This window comes from Vicugna pacos, chromosome 22 (genome assembly GCF_048564905.1).
Source record: "Vicugna pacos chromosome 22, VicPac4, whole genome shotgun sequence".
NCBI classification, from domain to species: Eukaryota; Metazoa; Chordata; class Mammalia; order Artiodactyla; family Camelidae; genus Vicugna; species Vicugna pacos.
Genome location: NC_133008.1, coordinates 11024749 through 11047407, shown reverse-complemented (window position 1 = coordinate 11047407; position 22659 = coordinate 11024749). Strand labels below are relative to the sequence as shown.

The 22659-nt window shown below is 46.3% G+C and overlaps 1 protein-coding gene across 2 annotated transcripts; it reads left to right on the top strand.

Annotated features, from left to right (window-relative positions):
- Positions 1-3849: 3849 nt before the first annotated feature.
- BNIP1 (BCL2 interacting protein 1) lies at positions 3850-16760 on the top strand. Of its 2 annotated transcripts, none has more exons than XM_006198974.4 (6): positions 3850-3988; positions 5863-5955; positions 9454-9545; positions 11787-11888; positions 12693-12811; positions 16130-16760. In XM_006198974.4, exons 1-6 carry the CDS (start codon positions 3905-3907, stop codon positions 16324-16326), a joined length of 687 nt encoding a protein of 228 aa, XP_006199036.1. In that variant the 5' UTR covers positions 3850-3904; the 3' UTR covers positions 16327-16760. The 2 variants fall into 2 exon arrangements, with proteins under 2 accessions (XP_006199036.1, XP_031545215.1); XM_031689355.2 differs by having other exon boundaries at positions 12693-12927.
- The last annotated feature ends 5899 nt before the right edge of the window (positions 16761-22659 follow it).

Genomic DNA, 22659 nt, shown 5'->3' with positions numbered 1-22659 from the left:
GCTGTTGGAGCTTCAGGACGTGACCTCCGTTGGGGTCTGGGAGCTTTAAGGAGCTGGGTGAGCCAGGTCAGCATAGCTCTTAGGAAACTAAACCTTCGTAGGCAGCATCCAGTGAGCTGAGTTGTTCAGTTGTCTCTCACCCACGGTAATTTGGAAACCAGGACAGCACTTTAGCCAGAGAGAAAACCACTAGTTGGAAATACTTTTAATATCCCAGCTGAAAGGATCAAATTGGAAGAAGGCATTAGAAAGTCCCAGAAGGCTAGGGTGGCATTCAGGAAGCCCTGGCTAGGTGCTTTCCCATCAGGGAACTCACCTGCTGCTCTGCGTGGCCCCGTGAAGTGGGAGGTCATGCCCATCTTACAAAGGAGTCAGACTAGACTCAGATGCAGGGACTCGCCCCAGACCCCACTGAGACGACACAGCTCCAGTTCAAAGCGCAGTCTGCGTGCAGCACTCAGACGATCCATACTCCTCCGCGAGGGCCAGGCCAAGTCACAGGCAGTATTTAGATGGGTGTCTGTGTAGGAGGAAGATAATGAGCTTAGAATCTGAAAACCAGAGAGAACTAAAGCCAAAACCTAGTAGATGTAGGCAAAACAGCACTGCCAGTAGTCGGTGCCTGGTAGTGTGGGTCACCAAGTTGCATGTCTATCCCCCAAGTACGGCCTCCAGCTGAAGAGCTTAGAACTGAGTCTTTCCTATTAGAAGGGAATATGTTGGAGGGTGGAGAAAAGGGGAGCTACATTTTCTTCTTTAATTGTCACACAGAGATGCAACTGGCGACTGTTAGTTGCAGAGGAATTTCCAGCAAGAAGCATGATGGGAAAGGGGCCCAAGGTCACACAGGCAGATCTACTGCTACAGACTTGGGGCTTCTTCCCTGTGACACTTAAATGGGGAGCTTCTATCTGAGGATCCAAAACGTTCGAGTGACCTGAAAAATGTCAATCTCAGTTTCTTTAGGTTTTTAATCTTAAAAATTCGCCAGGAATGGACTTAACAGAAAATGTACAAGGTCTAAAGAAAACATTAAAATACTATGAAGACTTATTTGGGAGGAATATATTTTAATATGAAATGGAATAATACAATTTCCCTTCTTAAACTGCTTTATCCAAGATAAATATTTTCTAATAAAACATTGGTCATTACTATTTAAAAAAAATGCTATGAAGGACACAGAAGACTTGAACAAATGGAAAGATAAACCAAGTTCTTGAACAGGAGCAGTCAAGGGCATAATGCTGTCAGTCCTCCTAAGTTAAACAATTTAATAGCATCCCAATAAGACAGCAATACAATTATAAAAAAAAAAACCCAAAGTTCACATGGGGAAAAAATGGAGTGTTCAATCATAACATATTAAAACACATAAAACTATGATATTAAAACAGTGTCATTTGATGCATGACTGAAAAGACCAACAGAATAGAATGGAAAGTCTAGGAGTAGATTCAAATGTAAGAATTTATGTGGTAAATGTTGCATCTGAAACCAGTGAGAAAAAGATGGATTATTGAGAAGATAATGTTGGAACAATTGGGTAACCCTCTGGAAAACGTAAAGTTGGTTCTATACTTCACACCACAAGCCAACATATATTTCAAAATGGGTAAAGATCTAAATATTAAAAAAAAAAAAAACCAACCACATTACAAACACTGGAAGGAAATGTGGCCAATCCCTTTCAACGTCTATGGGTAGGGACGGCCTAACTGGGATCTCAAATCTAGGAGTCATAAATGAAGACTGACAAATTCTATGCGAAACAAAAATTTTTAAATTTCAAATAAAACCTTTTTTAAGGCCAAAAATAACCAGAAGTCAAGTCAAAATTCTATAGACTAAGAGTATAGACTTCATCTCTAAAGGCAAATGCTCCTAATATGTAAAGAGCTCCTTGGAGCTGATACGAAAAAGACTGACAACCCAGCAGAAGAGCAAGCAGAGAGTAAATACGAATGAGTCTCAATCTCGTTCATGGTAGGAGGAATGCAAATTACCAGACGGCACTTTTCACTTAATCAGATTGGCGAATCCCACTGTTAACACACTGCGTGGGTGAGGCCGTGAGAAAGCAGGCATTTGTACCACGTTGCTGGTGGGAGTGTAAACTGATACAACCTCTGTGAAGAGCAATTAAGTAGCGTGTATCAGAATTTGAAAATGCATGTATCCGTTGACCTAGCAATTCTATCTGTGCTGGGCAAGTCATTATTCTCTCTGTCCCTGTTTCTCCATGGGTAAAAAGTGGATAATTCTACCTCATAGGGTTGTTGTGACAGTTAACTGGTTAGAATGATACATATAAGGGACTTAGTCCAAAGTGCCTGGCACAAGGGAAGTGCTCCAAAAATGTCAGTAATATTAGCAGCCAACGCGTATTGTGTGCTTACCATGTACCACATTGCTACATTGTGCTGGATGCTTTTTATATATTCCCTCATTTAATCCTCCAGCCAACGCTGTGATTACCACCAGTTAGCCTCTGAGGAGGCTGAATCACAGAGATGTGCAGTAGATGTCAAGCAGGATTCAAGCAAGTCAGATGCCCAAGCCTGCAATACACAGCCTCTCTATTAGGAGCAGTGGGGTGATAAACACCTTAAGGCGGGGTGTGTGGAGTGGTAGGCGGGGAGCATTTAGCCCTGCTTCTTCAACACTACCCAAGGGGCCGTATTTGGTTCTTGAGGGAGGATGTAGCTTTCAGTTAAAGCTCTGCCAATTTCAAGTTGGGTAACCTTGGGGCAAGGATGTTGTGTTTTGATCTACTCTTAGCCAGCTCCCCACCTGTGAAGCTGGGTTATTTCCTATTTCAAAGGTGGTTGTGAGGATTAAGAGAAACAGCTGGCACTCAGGTCCTCACAATCTGTTTGATGAAGTGAACAAAAGTGAATGTGGTGGGGGCAAGTGGGGAAAAGCATTTTAAGAAGAGGGAACAGTTAGGGGGACCATACAGCTCAGTGGTAGAATGCCTACTTAGCATGCATGAGGTGCTCGGTTCAATCCCCAGTACCTCCATTAAAATATATATAAATAAAATTAAAAAAAAAAAAAGAGGGAACAGCACATTCCAAGGCTACAGATCCAAAAAGAGCTTGAAGAATCCCAGAAGGAGGCAAGGCTGATTCCCTTGAGGACCAGCTAAGAAACTTACAGGCTCTCTGATTTTATTTTTCTTACTAAATACTCCATCTGTGGAGGGTGTGCTCTTAATTATTTCCATCTACATTAATCCATCAAAACTGCTCCAGCGAGGCAAATTTAATAAATCCAACTGTACACAAAAAGGAACCGCCGGGAGCCAGAAAAGGGTTGTATAAACTGGGAGGTAAGGATCAGTCGTGCGTTTCAGAAAGATCCCTCGGACCCTGGGCTGGACCGTCAGAGGTGCCCCAGAGACCTGCCCTGAATTCCATACATTAAAAAAAGTAATAACAACAACAGCTGTCATCTTTCCCCCTTTCACGGCATAATTTATATTCACTGTAGAACATACAAGAAAAATACAAGAAAGTTTAAAGAAATCTAAAAAAAATTGTTAATTCTACCTTCCAGGGACATCCCCACTGACACTTCCAGTGTTTTTCCCCCTCCCTTCTCTGCAAAAAATACGCAGTCACTCGACTGGCTGATACGCGGAAGATGGGGAGAGGCCACTGCTAAACCGTTCTTTGTAATTCCTTCCTCTCTCCCTCTCGGTCTTACTAGGTCCACACTGAGAGGCGGACCGATTTCTCCCACGTGTCAGGGAAAGTCCCCGTGGCGCGGCGCCTGCGCCCCCGCTCGCCGCGGGCCGGGCTCTAGGGGGCGCCGCCGCGAGATCCGGCCGGGAAAGAAGGCGGTGCGAAAACGCGTTGGAACTTGGCCGCCGCGGCTGCCCGTAGCCGGCAACCCCAACATGGCAGCTCCCCAGGATGTCCACGTCCGGATCTGCAACCAGGAGATTGTCAAATTCGACCTGGAGGTGAAGGCGCTTATCCAGGTACTAATTCCCGGGACCCCCGCCGGGGTCCAGCAGCCTTAAACCCAAGCTCTGCCAGCTTGAGCTCTGCGGCCTCACTTGCGAGCTTTCCCCGCTTGGTCTAGTCTCCGAGGTCGCTGGCCCCGCCCCATGGCCGGTTACCCCCTTACCGACCCGCTTTGGTCCCATCCCCTTGGCCCTGATCCATCTCGCTGCCTTTGGTTCGCCCTCTTCCGAGACACCCTCCACCCCCGCCTCTGACCACGCTTCCCCTTTAGGGCTCCGCTTGGTCCCTACCCCACCCACCCCTGGCGTCGCCTCTCCCCGCCCCCGACCGCCTGACGACACACCTGCCACCCTGCTGGGCCCCGCCTCCTGACACCGTCCTCTCCATCACTTGGTAGCATTCTGGAGGCCATGAGCCCCGCCCCCTGCTGGCCCGCTCCTTGGAGCAGATGCCCCGTGGCACCAAAGGCCACCTGGCACGGGTAGCGCCCGGTGAAATGAACCTCACCTGACCGTAGTTATGATTTTGTAAATGAAGAAATCGACTAAAGTGCCAAGGCGTGGACCAAAAGGCAGATAATGGCAAAACTGGGATCCGGACAGGGAAAGTCAACCTAGAGAAAAAACTGTTTACAGAGTCTACTCCTTCGTTTAACAGATTGGGTAATTATGTCCTTGGCCTTAAGCCATTTAAGGGTAGGAGATAATAAAGCAGTAGACCCGTTGGCATAGGCAAGAGTTAGGAATGTAAATGATTCCTTGAGTTTAGCAAAAAATCAAAAAACACAAAACAAAAAACCCAGGAGTTTTAAACAAATCATTTTAGGCAAATCGTTTCCATTTTTAACAAATGTTACTAAACATTAGATGTAAACTCAGTTTGCAACTAGCTGTGGTAAAAAGTGAAGGAAAGTAAAGCTTTCCACGGAAAGCAGATGTAAAATAAACTAAATTGGTACATGGTGCAAGGACGTGTGATTTGATGAGTAATCCAGACAAGTGAGGGAACTTGATGCAAACATTTAAACTGCTTGAACCTCACATTTCCCATGTATAAGCTATAAAACATCTGGGCCAATTCTAGAAAAATAAATTTAGGATTTATACAAATGAAATTGCCTTTTCATATAATCAAAATTGCTTAAGCCTCTTTTTGCACTCCGTAACATTCGGGTTCTCATGATAGCTAGATTTAGTGCACTCTCACCGTGTTCCAGCTCCTCTATTAAGCCCTTTAAATACATCCTGGTCTGTGAAGTAGGTAATGGTGTGATGAGGAAACAGGCACAGACAACTCAAGTAACTTTTTCAAGGTTACACAGCTAATAAATTGTTGCAACCAGAATTTGAATCCACATAATCTGGCTCCATGGCCTGCTTTGAAACCTGGCCCCGGTAATTCTGAATGTTCAGAAACAAATTCCGACTCTGCCTTTGACCATGTCTATAAACTGTGTGATTTATAAAAGACGGTTTGTAAAATTAGATTGAGTTGAAGAAGTTAATCTTGTCATATGATGCCAGGGATTTAGCCCCCTGATTTTTTGTGTTGGGAAGATCATCCACCTCTTGGATGTTCATTCTCGTCAGACGTACAAGCCACTGTAAGTCTTCATAATGGCTCGGTGGCATTTTGTTAAACTCCAGAAACTAAGAAGTCAAGAGAGAGTTGTGTTTCTCTCTTTGCTTTTATATTACTTGCTCAGAATTAATCTAAAGAGGGATGGGGAAAATGTAAATTATCATGTTTTTGCTTGTGTTGCAGAGGTAAACAGCAAAGATCAGGATGAATTACAGTCAGTCGGCCACGCTGCCGCTCACTGCACAGGTGGTATCATTTTATTTCATTGTCTTGAGAAAGGCCCCCTCATCTCTTCAATGTCTCCTAGGATATTCGAGATTGTTCAGGACCGTTAAGTGCACTTACTGAGCTGAATACTAAAGTGAAAGAGAAGTTTCAACAGTTGAGGCACAGAATCCAGGTGAGTGTCTGCAGAGCTGAGATGCTGAGAGTGGGTAACGATGAACAGGACTCGGTCCTGGGACTGACCTCTGCTTGCGAGCTGTCCTGGTTCTTCAGTGAATGGTCAGACAGGGGAGTGGTAAATGTTTAGACAGTGGAGGTAACTGTTGCTAACCTGCTATCCAGGTAAAAGTGAGGAACTTTGAATGCAGAGCACTGCCAGCTGTGTTAACAAGTGGATGGTAGGGACACCGTCGTCCTTGGAAGTTTTCAACTTGAAAACTGAGGTCATTTGAATTACTTTCTGTTCTATACCAGTCTCTCCATCCCATTCACCTCAATCCATTTCCGGGGTCTCCTGGGATTTTTCCTGCTGTCACTCAGCCCAGCGTCCTCCTCTCTGTTTCTGTAGTCTCCAGTCACATTATATGCATATGTAACAGTCCTGAATTCGACTAGGGTATGTGTACTGTCTCCAAAAAACAATAGAGTGAGAAAAGTAGCAGTTTGAATAGCGTAGGTGTTTCTGTGCTGTGCCCTGAGTGAGGGCAGGGTGGGTGGCATGGCTCTGTTCACCTGTGGGTCTTGGGGCACCTGGTCTCACTGTGTGTGGTCCTCGGATTTGAAGACTTGTACTTTTTGTATGACATGGCCCCAAATGCCAGCCAACAACTCTGTTGCTGCTTAACAGAAGAAAACAGTCTGTTCAAAAGCTGGTAGCAAAACTGGCAGTTTGGACCGTGAGAAACAGTATGTCTGCATCCTGTGTGTTAACTTCCTAAGGGATTTTCAAGGGCAATTTTGGCAACGTGCAGTTTTTGTCAAAGGAGTACACTTCAGGGTTTCAGCAGTGTCACTGAACCTAGCTGATCTCATGTTTGTTCTCTGTTCCCCTCTTCCAAACAGGTAACCGCTTTTGTTTGTTACCTATGTAGTTTTCCATCGTTTCTCTACTCAGATACTAAACAAGACAAATATATTTTCTTATTTCTTTCCTTTTCTCGTCTAAAAGGTAGCAGACTAAAACACTGCTTTTTTTAAAAACTTAACAGTGTGTATTAGAAATCTTTTCATATCAGTGTGAGGAAGTCTCCTCGTTCTTTTTTCATAGCCATAATTTTTTTAGCCAGTTTTCTATCAAAGGGAATTTATTTGGACTGTTGTTTTGCTTTTTAAAGCAAATTTATTCCCTAAAAAACCTTTCTTCAAGTTATATGGCTTCAATTCTCCAACCACACCCTCCACCTTAAGTATAAGTATTTTCTTGTTAAGTTTCTGTGCGCTCACCCAGTGTTTATTTCCTGAACCCCAGCAATACATGTATGTATTTATTATGTCCCTCTCTGCTTCATCAGCTCTTCAAGTCCCAGTAAGGCCCTATTATACACATGATCAATGAATGAATAACGCCATCCCAGTTTAATCTGCAACTCCTAAATGTTTATACCTGGAAATGCATACAAGATTTCTATTTGTTTGATGTTCTTAGCTCTTCCATGAATGTCTTCTTTGTGTATTAGCAGCAAGATTGTGTGATACTAGGTGAATTGGCTTCATAGCCTCAGAAGATGACATTCTTAACATAGTAAATGTTGGACATTAACAATGTGTAAGTATTTGTGTGAATGTCTTTGTATATGGTTCTCAAACTGGAATTTGAGAACTACTTTACCCCCTTTCTTTTCTTCTAGAACTATCTCTCGTTCTCTGTGACAGAACTTCCAAGCCTCCTCTCATGGGGAGCCTGTACATTTCTCCCTCCCTGCCTCCCTACTTTCATAGAGTTTACATTCCATCAAGGAATCTAGATTTTAAGCAAATCATTAACTTAGCGCATTTGCAAAACCTTCCCAGCTCACATTCTGAGAACCTGAGCAATTTTCTGGCCGTCAGTTAGAAGTCACCTGGGAGCTAGTGAGATGGTGGATACAGATGCTTGTTCCAGACCATCGTGTACAAATCAGTGTAAAAACACGCATGTAAATAAGTAAATTAGTATGTAAGTGAGCTAATAGTGTATGTCTTTTCATCAGTAGTTTGATTAAAACTGGAACTTGTTTTGATCTGAAAACAAAAAAATATGTCATGACCAGAGAAAGACAAATAACATATGAATGATATCACTTATGTGTGAAATCTGAAAAATAATGTAAGTGAGCTTATTTACAAACAGAAACAGACTCACAGACATAGAAAAAAAACTTATGGTTATGAAGGGGGAGAGGGAGGGGAAAGATAAATTCAGAGTATGGGATTAAGAGATACACACCACTCTATATAACATAGACAAACAGCAAGGATTTACTGCAGAGCACAGGGAACTATATTCAATATCTCATAATAACCCATAATGGAAAAGAATTGGAAATATATATATATGTATAACCGAATCACTTCACTGTTCACCTGAAACTAACACAATATTGTAAATGAGCTATACTTCAATTTTAAAAATCTATATGGCATGAGAATTGAGGTGTACATCCTTAGCTATAGTCTGTCGGATAGTTCTGTTTCCTGAAGTTCTTGCGGGGGGGGTGCGTCTCAGACTGCTGCTGGTTAGGTCCGCTGCCCCTCACCATAGTGGCCGGTTTGCGTCCGGCTGTTGGGACGTGTCGGGCTCTGGGCGCTCTTCGGAAAACCAGACTTGTGGGCCTTTTGTGCGGCCTCGGTGGGAGGCAAGTCTCTTCAAAGTTTTTTTCACTTGCTGTTACTGGGTCTCCCGGGATGACCGCAACTCCGGGAGCACTTTTTGTGTTCATTTCTCCTCGTAGAGGTGCTTGAACCCCTCGGGGAGGGTGAATTTGAGCCCCAGATCGGTGTGAGGGCAGCTCCGTGGTTGTGAATTCTCAGGGGAGATACTTTATATACTCTGGCCACACGTACCCACAGCAAAAAAAGACAGGCTTCCACGTCTTCTCTGGGCTGCTTGACAGACGCTCTCCTACTTCATCTTCTCACTGAGGCTGTGTCCCTTTGTGGCCCTGGCTTTGCGGTGTTCTCAGTTCCTGTTCCCAGCCTCATGTGGCCAAGGCTTCATCTTTCCCTCCCTGCATGGACTCTAAAGCTCTAATTGTTACCCGTCTACAGTGAGATGTGTGCAGAGATGGAGGGTGAGCGTTTAGAAACAGAGAGCAGTTTGATGTTTCCATCATATCTAAGGGTGCGATCAGTGAGATCCTATTTAGTGGTGTTTTTTCCCTTTGCATTCCAGGCACGCCCTAGGTTACGGGGGGCATCTCCTGCCCCAGGGCAGCCTCACACCACGCCTGGGAAGACCCCTTAGCTCTTAGCTCGCTTCTCATTGTGTGGCCCTGGGGATGGTCCTTACTTTCCTGCAGACTCAGCTATCTATGTAAAAGGATGTTTGTTACATGTGACGTGGCATTCCTAAGTGTTCTGTTCTAGAAGGGTTTTCAAGTGCTACTGGATGACTTTGCTAGAAATAGAAGTGCTCTCCAATTTTTGTATTGGCTTTTTAAATCATTTTAACTTAGCGCTGTTTTCCCCTCCAAAGGAGCTCGAGCAGTCGGCTAAAGAGCAAGACAAAGAGTCAGAGAAGCAAGCGCTGCTCCAGGAAGTGGAGAATCACAAAAAGCAGATGCTCAGGTAGGTGGGGCCTGGCCTCCTGCCAGTGACCTCGGCTGGGTCACCTGCTCCCTGCGCAGCTTGTGCCTGGGTTTGCCCAGTAAGCCTGACTTGCTGGCTTGATCGTGTCATTTACTGAATGTAATTCTCAAAGCCAGCAGGCAAGCAGGGGCTGCTGGGTGGGTGGACCTGTGCATAGTTTACAAAAGCATATTTAACATTCTGTATTTTATGTTTTAAAAAGCAAAAACATGATTGCTTTTGTAATACAAGGTCTTTTTGAATCTAAGGAGAATTGATACCAGGAAAAGCCCACTGAAAGTGAACCTACTTAAAATGGACCAACATTTAGAAAGTTCTGAATGGGGCTTTATCTTTAACAATGAACAAAAAAACATAAATAAGCTTATGTTAAATAAAATGGAGGTTTTCATTGCAAGTATACTAATTCCTGATGACATGATTAGAAGTATGTGTTATTTCCTGTTATTGAATTGGGGCACTTCTCAACAAAACTGTCTGACAGCATGAAACCGTACCTGATCCTTCACATTTGATGTTTGCACCATAATCATAAAGAAGGTTGATACTTGCAAAAATATTTGAGGGCCCCATCAGCTTTCCCAGCCCCCTGGTAGCCAGATCATTCTCTTTTGAAGTCGCTAGTGTGTCACATCCTCAAAGGTTTTCTCTTCATCCTTGTCAGTCGGTCTAACTGCTTCTGATTTGAGTAGTTCTCCAGCATCACCCTCCCCTGTGGCAGCTGTGTTTATAACACCCAGAGGTCAGGAGGAAAGGAACTGACACAGACAGGGGCGTGGTGGAGGCTCGCGTGAGTAGGGAAGGATGTGTGCGTGGTGAGCGGGACCAGCGTCAACGGTAAGGTGTTTGGCTCAAGAGTGATAACTTTGTGTCACGATGGCTTTTGTTTCCCGAGACCACCGTGGAGACTCATATTATACACACTGAGTAAAGAGGACCCCTTGTATAGAGTCTAGCCAGTGACACCAACAAAATCAGCTCAGCATGGGTTTAAAGTTGAGAGTGGCCTTCATGGTGTGGAATCCCCGGGTAGAGGAGAGAAAGCAGTAAATTAGTACTTTGCCAGTTGTGCGTTGAAACAGTACCGTGCTGGGTATCGGGCTCATCACACTATACGGTAAATACCTCTTTGCTTGGCTTTCTCCCCAGTGAATGTGAGCTCCTTGAGGGCAGGCACTGTGGCTCATTCATCTCTGCATTGCAGGGCCCAGCAGAAGCCCCTTGCAAACAGATCGAAAATGTAATTGATTCTTTTAAAATACCAGGCTAGGGACGGCGTGGCAGATGCTGGTCAGGCATCAGAGAGTTCACCTGAACACTTTGAACACAGAGGTGCTGTTCAGGACCACTCTGCCAGTTCATGTCCCCTCGTTTGCCTTCTTAAATATTCTGGGGGTTGGCTCAGTTGATTTGAGCCAGCTGCAGAAGAGTTCTAGAATGTGAGTTTGATTCTCTGAGGGGCCCAGTTCACTTTTTTATAGTCTGTCCACACACTCTTAACTCCTGGGATCTCCAAATTTCACCAAATTTGAGTTGTTTCTCGCAAGGGAGCTCAGGTAAAGAGAGTGAACAAATCATGTCAGACTGGGCCATGCTCATACCGTATGTTCGTGTTGTCTGTAATTGGTCTGTGGTTTGTAAAGAACAGCAAATCTTGAAGAAATGTTGAAGACTGTCTTTTAATGATTTTTCTACTTCCTACTACATATATTGATGTGAGCAGCTGATGGGTCAGTGGCTGTCGTTCTGCATCTGGTGATACAGAGATGAACAAGGCATGGTTCTCGAGGACTGAACCAGGCAGTACCCGAGGCAGAGCAGTAAAGTGTAGCGAGGAACTGGAACGGGGCCTCGTGTGTCCAGCTGGGGAGAGTGGATGTTGCCCAAGTCTGGAGCCATTGTGGGCTGTAAACAGAGGCGTGCTGTGGCCAGACTGCTCCCTCGGGCTGCCCTGGGGGGACAGAGACAGTTATGAGCCGTAGGAGAACGTCCCAGGGGCAGCCTCCAGGGTCCAGATGAGAGGTTCCGGGGCCTGAGCTGGAGCAGTTGCCGGGGCAACCAAGGGGAATGGGTGGCGGGAGGTGGGGCTGGGCTCTGTGGGCCACACCTGGGTGGCCTTCCGCACCACTCCCTTGCTGGAAGGAAGAACTACTGTGACTTGAACTGTCTGACAGCCTGATGATGTCAACAGAAACTCACACACGACCTTTCTGATTCCAGCAATCAGACCTCATGGAGGAAGGCAAATCTCACTTGCAAAATTGCCATTGACAACCTAGAGAAAGCAGAACTGCTCCAGGGAGGGGACCTCTTCCGGCAAAGGTATCCATCTTTTTGTCTCTCTGGGTGGTGATAAAATGGACCGCAGCTGGCAAGGCGCGACCCCCCCTGTAGTAAACCCTCTCTTGTTTTCAGCATAAAATTGGCATTTAATTCTATTATATAAGTAATATTTTTAAGTATGAAAAAAATGCTCGCTTATTTGTAATGAGTTGGTAGGATAAAGAAAAATACAAATTACAAAGTGAAAGTAGGTCGTAACTGTGCTAGCCACCAACATTATGTTATATCGCTTCCTCCCATTATTTTTCCCTCCATATTTTTTATAAAGTCAATACCGTACCACACATAAAATTTGGTCTCCTGCTCTTCCCCACTTAGTATTACAGCACAAAGACTTGCCTGTTTAAAAAAAAAACAACTCTTTAAACAAAATTTTAACAGTACATAGTATTCTCTTGTATTAACTAGTCCGTTGTTTGTGTGTTTATATGTCATTTGTCAATGTTGTAAATAACACACCAGGGCACGTGTTAGGACATAAGGCTTTATCCGCATTCTGGATGTTTCCTTTGGAGAGATTTCCAAAGGAGGTCTCAGTCGTGAACATTCCTAAGGCTCCTAGCACGTATCGCCAGATCGCCCCCAGAAGGCAGCCCCGCTTTCCGTCCCCCCCAGCAGCCCGCAGCGGCGTGCTCTGGGCACAGCCTTCCCCTCCACTGATCGTGATCTTTTTCAAAATCTGTACTAATTCGATAGATTAGAAAATGGGATCTCATGTGAATCTGGGGCTTTCTTGCAAGCCAGGCTTTTGTTGACATTCCTTCTCCCACTCTGGACTTGTAGGAAAACCGCCAAAGAGAGCCTGGCCCAGACGTCCAGTGCCATCACAGAGAGCCTCATGGGGATCAGCAGGATGATGTCCCAGCAGGTCCAGCAGAGTGAGGAAGCCATGCAGACGCTGGGTAAGGCCGGGCCTGTGGCAGGAAGCTGCTCCCGGAGCCCTCGCCCCGGCACCGGCACCGGCACCGGCACCCTGGGCTCCTCCACCTCTGCCCCCGCCCTGCCCCCAGGCTTACTGGTTTGTGTGGCTTCTTACTCCTTTGACACTGTGGCCTTCCCCAGGGTGGGATACGCTGCTCGTATTTCTCTTTTTGGTTTTTATAGTTGTGCTACAAGATCCACACCTCCCCCATCAAACTGTGTTCCCCAGCAGAGGCACTTGCACGGGCTCATGGGAAAAGCAGAGACCCCCCACCCCCTGGGCCCTCTCCTGGAGAGTGGGTACCCGCAAGCCTGGGGGAGCGGCCGGGGAGCCTGTTTCTCATCAAGGGCTCTGGGGATGTCCGTGGCCAGGCAGGTTTGGGAACCGTTGTCCGGAATGAGGGTCAGTGTGCTGGCTGCCGGCTAGGACCTCCGCTTACCACGGTGCTCCCCAGTGCTATTTTTACTGTGAGCTCCTTTTGAAAGATACAGTCAGAGGCCACAGAAGAGGCATCTTGAGACCGTCTGGTTCTCTCCAGTGGCTTTTCCATGATGTCTCCCTTGCAATGCAGAAGAGAATCTGCTCTGTCCAGGATCTTCTGTTTGGAAAAACAGAGGAAGAGAGTTTACTCCTTGAAACACTTTTGGAAGATTTCACACGGAGATGGAGACCGTGGTACATGAGTCCCATGGACCCATCACCCAGCTTTAAAAATTGTCAGCTCACGGCTAGTCTTGTTTCACTCTGTCCTCACTGTGCCCCCATCTGGACGACTTGAAGCAAATCTCAGACGTCATCTGTAACTATTTCAGTGTGTCTCTCTAAAAGATAAGAGACACTGGAAACAAAAAACAAACAAAACCAAACCACAGTACCATTATCACCCCTAAAAATTATCTGTAATCTTGAACCTTTTTTTTTTTCCAGTGCGCTATTCAAACAGAACCAAAAGGAAAGCAAGCAGCTTGTCCCCAAGGTCACTCCCTGTATTTGAAACTTATCTGGGCATTTAGGCTCAGGACCAGCTGGTCACCTCCTCTGAGTGTGCACTGGGGAGTGCAGCCCGAGCCTGGGAGAGGCCTTGGGGGACATGAGAGGGAGGAGCCAGCCTGTCCTTGGGATCAGGGCTTTTCTGCTCTGCTGTGAGTGACAGGACGCCCTTCCCCAGCACACGCATCAGAACAGACCGTATGTCTGTGCTTGTTGGGGTGTTGAGGGTTGTTCTTGGGGCATATTTTGTAGGAGAGACAGTTGAGAAAAGAATGCAGTTCTTTTATTTTTTCTAACTTATTTTTCTTTACATTTTCTAGGTGATTTTACTTATTGATTTATTTTATGGTTTTGGTGGGGGGGTGGCGATAGGTTTATTTATTCATTTCTAGAGGCAGTACTGGGGATTGAACCCCAGACCTTGTGCCTACTAAGCATGTGCTCTACCACTTGAGCTACACTCTCCTCCGAATGTAGTTCTTAATCCTTTCCTTATGGCTCACAAATTCAGCTTGATTTAAAAGCCTATTAGGAAAAGAGTTAAAAAAAAAAAAGAGTATTAGGGATATGATGTCTGGAAATTGCTGCAAAATCATAGGAATTTTGGGGGTCGGGGTGGAGGGGACAGGATTGCAGGGAGTTGATGGTTCTTGGGTATGAGTGATGGGACATGGCATTTCATGACACTGTTCTACCTACTTTTTTGATGGTTAAAATTCTCTATAAAGAAAGTTTTAAAAGAAAAGGCCTATTAGGTTATTATTTAACAGGTTCTTCCTACGGTTTCTGAACGGCAGCAGGCATGGAGAAAGGGCCGAGAGGGATTTTTGTGTATAGAGTCTTTGTTTTTACTCCTTATCTGTGTTTTTCAAAATGCTGCTCTGTTTCCTCTGATAATTTCTTTTATTTGCTTATTAACTTGTATTTTGCGGAACAGTAATGTAAATTACATGGTTAAGGCGAAAACCTCCAGGCCAGCCCTGTCCAATAGAAACAATGTGAGCCACATATGGTAACTTAATTTTTTTTTAATTATATATTTTTTCACATATGCTAACTTTAAATTTTCCATTAGGCATATTCAAAAAAGTAAAAACAAATATATGAAGTTAATTGTAATAATATATTTTTTACCATTTCCGCATGCAATTCATATTGAAAATTACTGAAATACTTTACATTTCCCTTTTCTCCCTAAATCTTTGAAATCATGTGGGTATTTTATCCGTGGAGACATTGCAGTTTGGATTGGGACCCATTTTATACACGCAGGTGCCATGTGTATCTAGTGGCCGTCACACCAGGTTGCACAGCCCTGGACGGTCTCGGGGGGAAACAGAAAGACAGCTCTCCCTCTGACACCCCCCCGGCCCCCAGCCTCCAGGTCTGCTCCCCAGAGGCTGTTACCAGTTTCTTTCGTATCCTTATGCAATCATGTGTAGTGCAAGCAAAGTAAATATTACTTATCCCCTTCTTTCTTACACGAATGGAAACATTTCACGGATTCTCCTCCCCACTTTGCCTTCTCTCTTAACATGTTTCATCCTTTGGATGTTCTGAAGCCTTATTGTGCTTTGTAGGAGAATCTTACCACGTAAACCTTCTTCCCCGAGTGTCAGGCCCAGAAACCCACACTCAGGAGTTAATTTGACACCTAGGTGAAGTGAGCCTGAAGGGACACATGCCTCCTCCTAGGTTTTACGCAGGGGCTGGAGCACAGGTGTCACACGTTTAAAGCTACAGCCAGTGTCCCAGGACTGGAGGACTGGCGTGTGTAGGGCTTGTGACAAGAGTGCAGGACACCTTGCCCTTCCACTGTCCCTCAAAGAGTAGGTGTGACCAGCAGGCATCCTGGCGGGGTGCACCTCGTGGGGGGAGGTCCTGCCTCCCAGCCCTGCCCCCACGGGGACCTCGCAGTGCCTGTCCCCAGTCACCGTCTTAGTTTTGTGGCCGGCAGTTCTTAGCAGCGCCTGCCTCCTTCAGAAAGTGGAGTGAGGAGAGGAACCGTCCTCTGCCCTTTGCCCTGGTGATGTCCACGTTGGAAGGACTGCTACTTATGGCCCCTGACATTGAATGTCAACAAACCACATCCCTCTCTGAGCTGGACGGGACCCAAGGAAGTGCCTGCCCTTGCTCTGTCCTGTTCCGTGCTCCTCTGCATGGCCTCTGTTCACATCCTCTGCTCTGGCTCAGAAGAACTTGCTTCTGAGTGCGGTGTTATTTACTGGGGACCCAGCCAGCAGAGCAGAGTCTTTGGACTTGGTGCTGTGCAGTTTCTGAGTCAGGCTTCCTTCCTCCTTTGTTTCAGTTAATTCTTCCCGGACTATCCTGGATGCAAACGAAGAATTTAAGTCCATGTCGGGGACCATCCAGTTGGGACGGAAGCTCATCACAAAGTATAATCGCCGAGAGCTGACAGACAAGCTTCTCATCTTCCTTGCTCTGGCCCTCTTTCTTGCTACAGTCCTCTATATTGTGAAAAAGCGGCTCTTTCCATTTTTGTAAGGTCCGAGAGCTACCAGCTTTTGCCCTCTGAGCTCCAGCATCAGGATCTAGCCACAATCCTGAGCTCTGATCCCGGCTATCACACCGATCCACGCCACCCCCCAGTCTGCTCCAGTCGCTGAGCAGGTCAGATGGAAACACAGCCCCCCAGGTTTCTGCAGTCGGCTGGCACGTAAGGGGGCGAGCAGAGCAAGGGGAGGGAGGCCTGTCATCGGGCCACCTTCAAGGACACGGGGACTCGAAGAGCCGTCGCACAGTGTGGGTGGCTGCCACACGGGGCACCCAGAGGCCAGCGTCCAGGATTCGATGTTCCTTCCTTCTCCCTCTCCTGCTGAGCCCTAATGCCAGGTCTGGTGGAGGGAGAGAGGAGAGGGGACGGAGGGGATGAAAACTCATGTCCATTCCTGGAATAAAGTTCACTGTATTTAATAGAATGAGATGCATTCGGTTTTATAAGGTATCCCTCTGGGAATTTGTATACCTTTTTTTTTTTAATTGAAGTACAGTTGGTTTACAATGTTTTGTTAATTTCTGATCTACAGCATAGTGATTCAGTTATATACATATACACACACACACATATATACACCTTGTAATAGCCTATAATGAAAAGGAATATATATGTATGTATGTATATATATGTTTCTGTATATATTCCTTTTCATATTCTTTTTCATTATAGGCTATTACAAGGTATTGAATATAGTTCCCTGTGCTATTCTGTAGGACCTTCTTGTTTATCTATTTTATATATAATAGTTAGTGTCTGCAGATCTCAAACTCTCAATTTATCCTTCCACTCCCCCCCCCCCGCTAACCATGTTTGTTTTTTATGTCAGTGAGTCTGTTTCTGTTTTGTAAATAAGATCATTTGTGTCCTTTTAAGGATTTCACATATATGTGATATCATATGATTTTGTCTTTTTCTGTCTGATTTACTTCACTTAGTATGATAATCTCTAGGTCCATCCATGTTGCTGCAAATGGCATTATTTCATTCTTTTTTATGGTTGAGTAGTATTCAGTTGTTCATATATACCACAACTTCTTTATCCAGTCATCTGTCAATGGACATTTAGGTTGCTTCCATGTCTTGGCTATTGTAAATAGTGCTGCTGTGAACACTGGGGTGCATGTATCTTTTCTAATTAGAGCTTCCTCCAGATAGATGCCCAGGAGTGGGATTGCTGGATCATAGGGCAAGTCTATTTTTAGTTTTTTAAGGAATCTCCATACTGTTTTCCACAGTGGCTGCACCAAACTGCATTCCCACCAGCAGTGTAGGAGGGCTCCCTTTTCTCCACACCCTCTCCAGCATCCATCACTTGTGGATTTTAATGATGGCTATTCTGACTGGTGTGAGGTCACGTACCTGATCTTGATGTACAGATTTCTAGGACATGAACTTGGATCCTTGCTTTGTTCACTCAGCAAAGAGCTATTAAGCACCAGCCACACACACAGCATTATAGACACTGCCTGGTCCCTCCCTCAAGGAGCAAGACAGACAAGATCCTGCAGCTCTAAGGAAGGAGGGTGCACACAGCTCAGCCCGAGGCAGACATCCTTTCTTCTCTTTCTACGCCTGAAGGCCTGGCCTGGTCTGGCCTGGGGCTGTGTGCTCTCAGGGGCTGGCCCACCCTTTTCTCTTTGAGGTCCAGAGCTAAATATAACCAAGAGAGCAAAGTTAGTGATAAGCCAAGGCCTGTCTGGGCCTGAGTTCTGTTGAGGCCTACAGTATTGTAAGGCCTGGGCCTGGCCAGCCCGGGAGATGTTGGTGTCTCCTTGTGCTATAGGCCTGGCTGACCTCGCACGCAGAGTCTGCGCCTCCCCCACTATTTATAGCCCCAGAGGCCCTGGGAGGGTAATGTGGAGGCAGAGAGGAAAGACTTGCTTTTGATATTGGCTCCACCAATTAAAAAAAGAAAAACCACATGACTTAGCGACTGATGTCACTAAGCCTCAGTTTCCCCACCTGTAAAGTAGGGGTGACAGTCCATATAGATACTCGTGGAGTCTGAGAATCACACAGACGTGAAAAGTAGCAAGTGCAGCTTCTGTGACTGAGCAGTGGGCTCCCCAGACCCGGCCACTTCCGGGCCTCTGGGCCCTGGGGTTTCCTGTGGCAAAAAAAGCCAGGGTCTGCAGGGCAGGCTGGCTGGGCGCTGGGGAGTTCTGTTTAGGTCTGTCGAGCAGAGGGTACCAACAGTTACGGCCGCAGGTATGAAGTGTCAGATGTCCTGGTTGTACACCTCAGACTGACTAATGAGTAGATTCTGAGTGAAAGTGTAAGTGTGTGTGTGTGTGTGTGTGTGTGTGTGTGTGTGTGTGTGTGTGTGTGTGTGTGTGTGTGTGTGTGTACACTTTATATATCATCCTTAAACAATTTCTGGCCCCAGAAGACGCGCAGTGCGAGTTGCGCACACGTGTGTCTTATTTATAGTCAAAATTAAAGCTGCGAATAAAGCACAGATGGGAAATTCCCACTCAGATTCCAGCTGTAAGTGCAGCAGATGGATGTTATCATGTTAGGATTTTCTTGTCTTAACATTTTTCTTTACTTCCCACTAATTGTCAACATCCTCCTCACAGTATGGAAATGTGTGGGCGCTAAATAAAAATTTTACTCCCCAAAAAGTTCTCCCTTTGACACTTAACTCCTCATTTCCTTGCCTCCGTCTGAAAATAGGGTTGAATCTGACCCATTTTGAAATGTCATCGATCGCATATCTTGTAACCCTAATCAGCCACCAGGGTTGGAAGTTGTCCCTAAGTGGGCTGGCAGTGTGGGAAGCCGCCATCTCCATGTTCAACCATGAGGGGGCAGTGTTCACATTCGCTCTTTGGTCTACCTGTGAGTAGCCTGTTTCCATCGGTCCATGTGAAATGCTCTTACGGATTTTTTTTTTTTAATAAATGCCAGATTGTTTTTTTAAAGCAAATATACAAAGCTTATGTATATGGTTTTTGGAAGATGTTTCACAAAGGACCTTAATTTTCACTGTTAAACAGTAAGGCAAGCTTGTATTCTCCACTTTGCTTAGCTGACAGCCAAGGAATTAAATTATTAGAACAGCCTTCAAGTGATTGTTCATTCAAGTATCTACTGAGCATCTTACTTTGTGCCAGGCACTATGTTAGGGATACTCAGGGAACAAAACACAGACTCCCTGTCGTCATGGAACTTGCAGTATGTGGGGAAGGGTGGGCAGGTGAGAAACAGCATACTAGAAAACAAACTTGTGGTTACCAAAGGGGAGAGGGGAGCGGGGGAGGGACAAATCAGGGCTATGGGATTAACTACTATGTATAAAACAGATAAGCAACAAGGATACATTGTATAGTACAGAGAATTATAGCCATTGTCTTGTCATGACTTATAATGGAGTATGACCTGCAAAAATACTAAATCTCTATGCTGTACACCTGAATCTAATATAATATTGTCAATCAACTATACTTGAATAAAAGCAATTAACATACTAAATAAATCACTTATTACATTAGGGAATAAGTGTTTGGGGGAATGTGGAGCCAGCTAACAGAGAACTGGAATATAGGCATGGGGGCAGGTTTGGTCTCATGCAGGAGGAAAGATCAGAGCAGAGTGGATGGCCCGGAGAAGAGGGTCCAGCTGGAGCAGAGGACTACGGTGGGAGCATGTGTGGCCTTGTGATTTATAATAAGAAATATATATTTGGTCTTTGTTCTGTTCCTGGCACAGAGGTCCTAAAACCCCTGGAATTTCCTGCAGTGAGAGTGATAAAGTTGTCCTTAGTTACATTCTTGAGGTGACTTTGGGAGAGCACTAATTAAGGATGGGGTTGGTACCAAGGGAACCAACTGTGTGATTAGGCGATTGGAACTTACAGTCCTGCCTCCTAGTATCCAGGGAGGGGAGCAGGGCTGGAGGTTAAGTTTAATCACCAATTGTCCATGACCTCATCAATCCTGACTATGTAATGAGGCCTCCATAAAAACCCAGAAAGGATGGGGTCTGGTGAGCTTCCAGGTTGGTGAACAAGTGGAGACTGGGCAGAGTGCTGCCCTTTGGGAGGGCATGGAAGCTCCGCCCCGTCTCCCCATACCTGGCCCCGTGCATCTCTTCCACCTGGATGTTCCTGAGTTACATCCTTTTATAATAAACTGGTGATCTAGTAAACTAAACGTTTCTCTGAGTTCCGCTCTAAAGCCAATTAATGGAACCCCAGGAGGAGGGCTCGGTGGAAACCTCCCATCTATAGCCTGTTGGTCAGAAGTGCCAGTGACAACCTGGACTTGTGATTAGAGTCTGAAGCTGGGGGTGGGAGGCGTCTTGGAGGACTGAACCCTTATCCTGCGTGATCTGACACCAGCTCCAGGCAGACAGTGTCGGAATGGAGCGGAATTGTAGGACGCCCAGCTGGTGTTAGAGAACTGCTTGGTGGTGGCGGGGGGGAACCTCAGAGTCAGAGCATGATTGACTGGCACATTTGGGGACTAGCGCGGAAGCCACTGTGGCTGGAGCAGAGCGTGAGGAGTGGGAGAGAAGTAACACAGGTGGTCAGAGAGACGGGTGGACAGTATCGTTAACGAATGGCCTTGTATGTCACTGGGAGGGTTGGCCTTACACTCTGAGGGACATGGGGAGCCTTCAGAGGACTTGGAGCAGAGGAGTGACTCGATGTGACTTGTATGTTGATGACAAAGTGAAGGGGATACGAGCAGAGCAGGGAGACCAGTTACGAGGATAGTGGCAGCCACCCAGGTGGCAGGTGCTGGTGGCTTGTACTGGGCTGGTGGCAGTAGAGGTGGTGAAAGGTAGTCGTAACCTGGATGTATTTTGAAGACAGACCCACGGGACAGAGCTTCCTGAAGGAATGGACATCATTCTTGAAGGAAAGAGAGCAAAGACTGAGATTTTTGGCCTAAGGAACTGGAGGAGGAAGAAGGTCAGGAGTTGGGTTTTGGACACGCTGGGTCTGAGGTGTCTGTTAGACACTCAGGTCAAGGTGACAGGTAGGCAGGCGGCTGTGTGAGTCTGGAGTCTGGGACAGCAGTCGGGGCCAGAGGCATGAGTTTGGGAGTCTCTGGCGCACAGGTAGAATTTAAAGCCACGAGGTAGGGTGAGATCACCCAGAGATCTGAGTAAAGACAGAGAAAAGGTAAGGACAGAGAAAAGGGGAACCAGTGAACAAGGCCGGGAGGGGAGGACCAGAGACAGAGCAGGTGCTCTCCCTGGTTAGACTTCTGGCAACTAACCGTTCTTTTAATCCCCAGATGGGGGATTTTTCTCATCTTCAAGAATCTGTATTTTTCATCATCGTCTTCATCGCTGTAGTCATGGTTGTTACCAGCATCATCCAAAGCATCTTCTAACTGTCGAGCTCCCCCTGTGCGTTAGACCCCGAGGACTGCACATAAATGGGAGCCCCCGCCCTTGAGGACGACACAGGATGACAGGGGTGCCTGGGGGAGCCACGCGGGGAGAGAGCGGTGCTCGGAACGGAACATGGAAAGTTTGTTTCCCCTGTGAGCCCCTGCTCTGTCTTTTCTCCTCTTGACTGCCCAACTTCTGGGACACAGGTCTCCCTTTCCTCACCCCCATTTCCTCAGCCGCTTCTTCAGTCTGGCTTCTGCTACCATCATTCTCCCCAAAACAAGCTTTGGAAGGTGATCAGTTACCTCCAGGCTGCTGCTCTGGAGATGCCTGCCCCCCACCCCTGACCTCCTCTCAGCAGGTGCTGAGCACGCCCGCTCTGCTCATTGGTGCTTCTGTGACCCCCCGCCTCTCTTGCTTCTCCTTTTGCTTCTCTGGGAACTCCTGCTCCCCCTTCTTTCTTCATCTTCTCTTCAGCCTTAGATGCTGGTTCAGATCTTCTTCCCTCCCCTGCCTCTAGCTATTCTCTCAGAGGCAAGATCATCTGCGTCCCCGGAGCTGTAACAGTCATCTAGAGGCTCGATGTCCACGTCAGTGAGCCCCAGACCCCTCTGTTGTCTCCACTCAGATGTCCCTGGGGCTCCTCCACCTCGGGACGTCCCTGAGCTCTCCCTCCCACGCACAGCCTGGCCCTTCTCCAGCCTTCCCTGACTTCCCCCGGCAGCTCTCCCATTTCCCCTTCCCAGGTTCCTTTTCCTTTCACCCAGCCCCTCTCCTTGACACCCCTTCCCACCAGTCCAGGAGAAGAGACTTCATTTAACAGATGCATGACCACCTGGTTCTGAAAGTGTGGAGATGCTTCTATGGAAAAAAAGATTAAAAAAAAAAAACGTAAAATGTAAAATAAGCTCTGTTTTCCTCCTTGGCTAATGGTGGTCTCCCCGGGGGCCCTGCCTGAGGGTTTGCCCCAACTG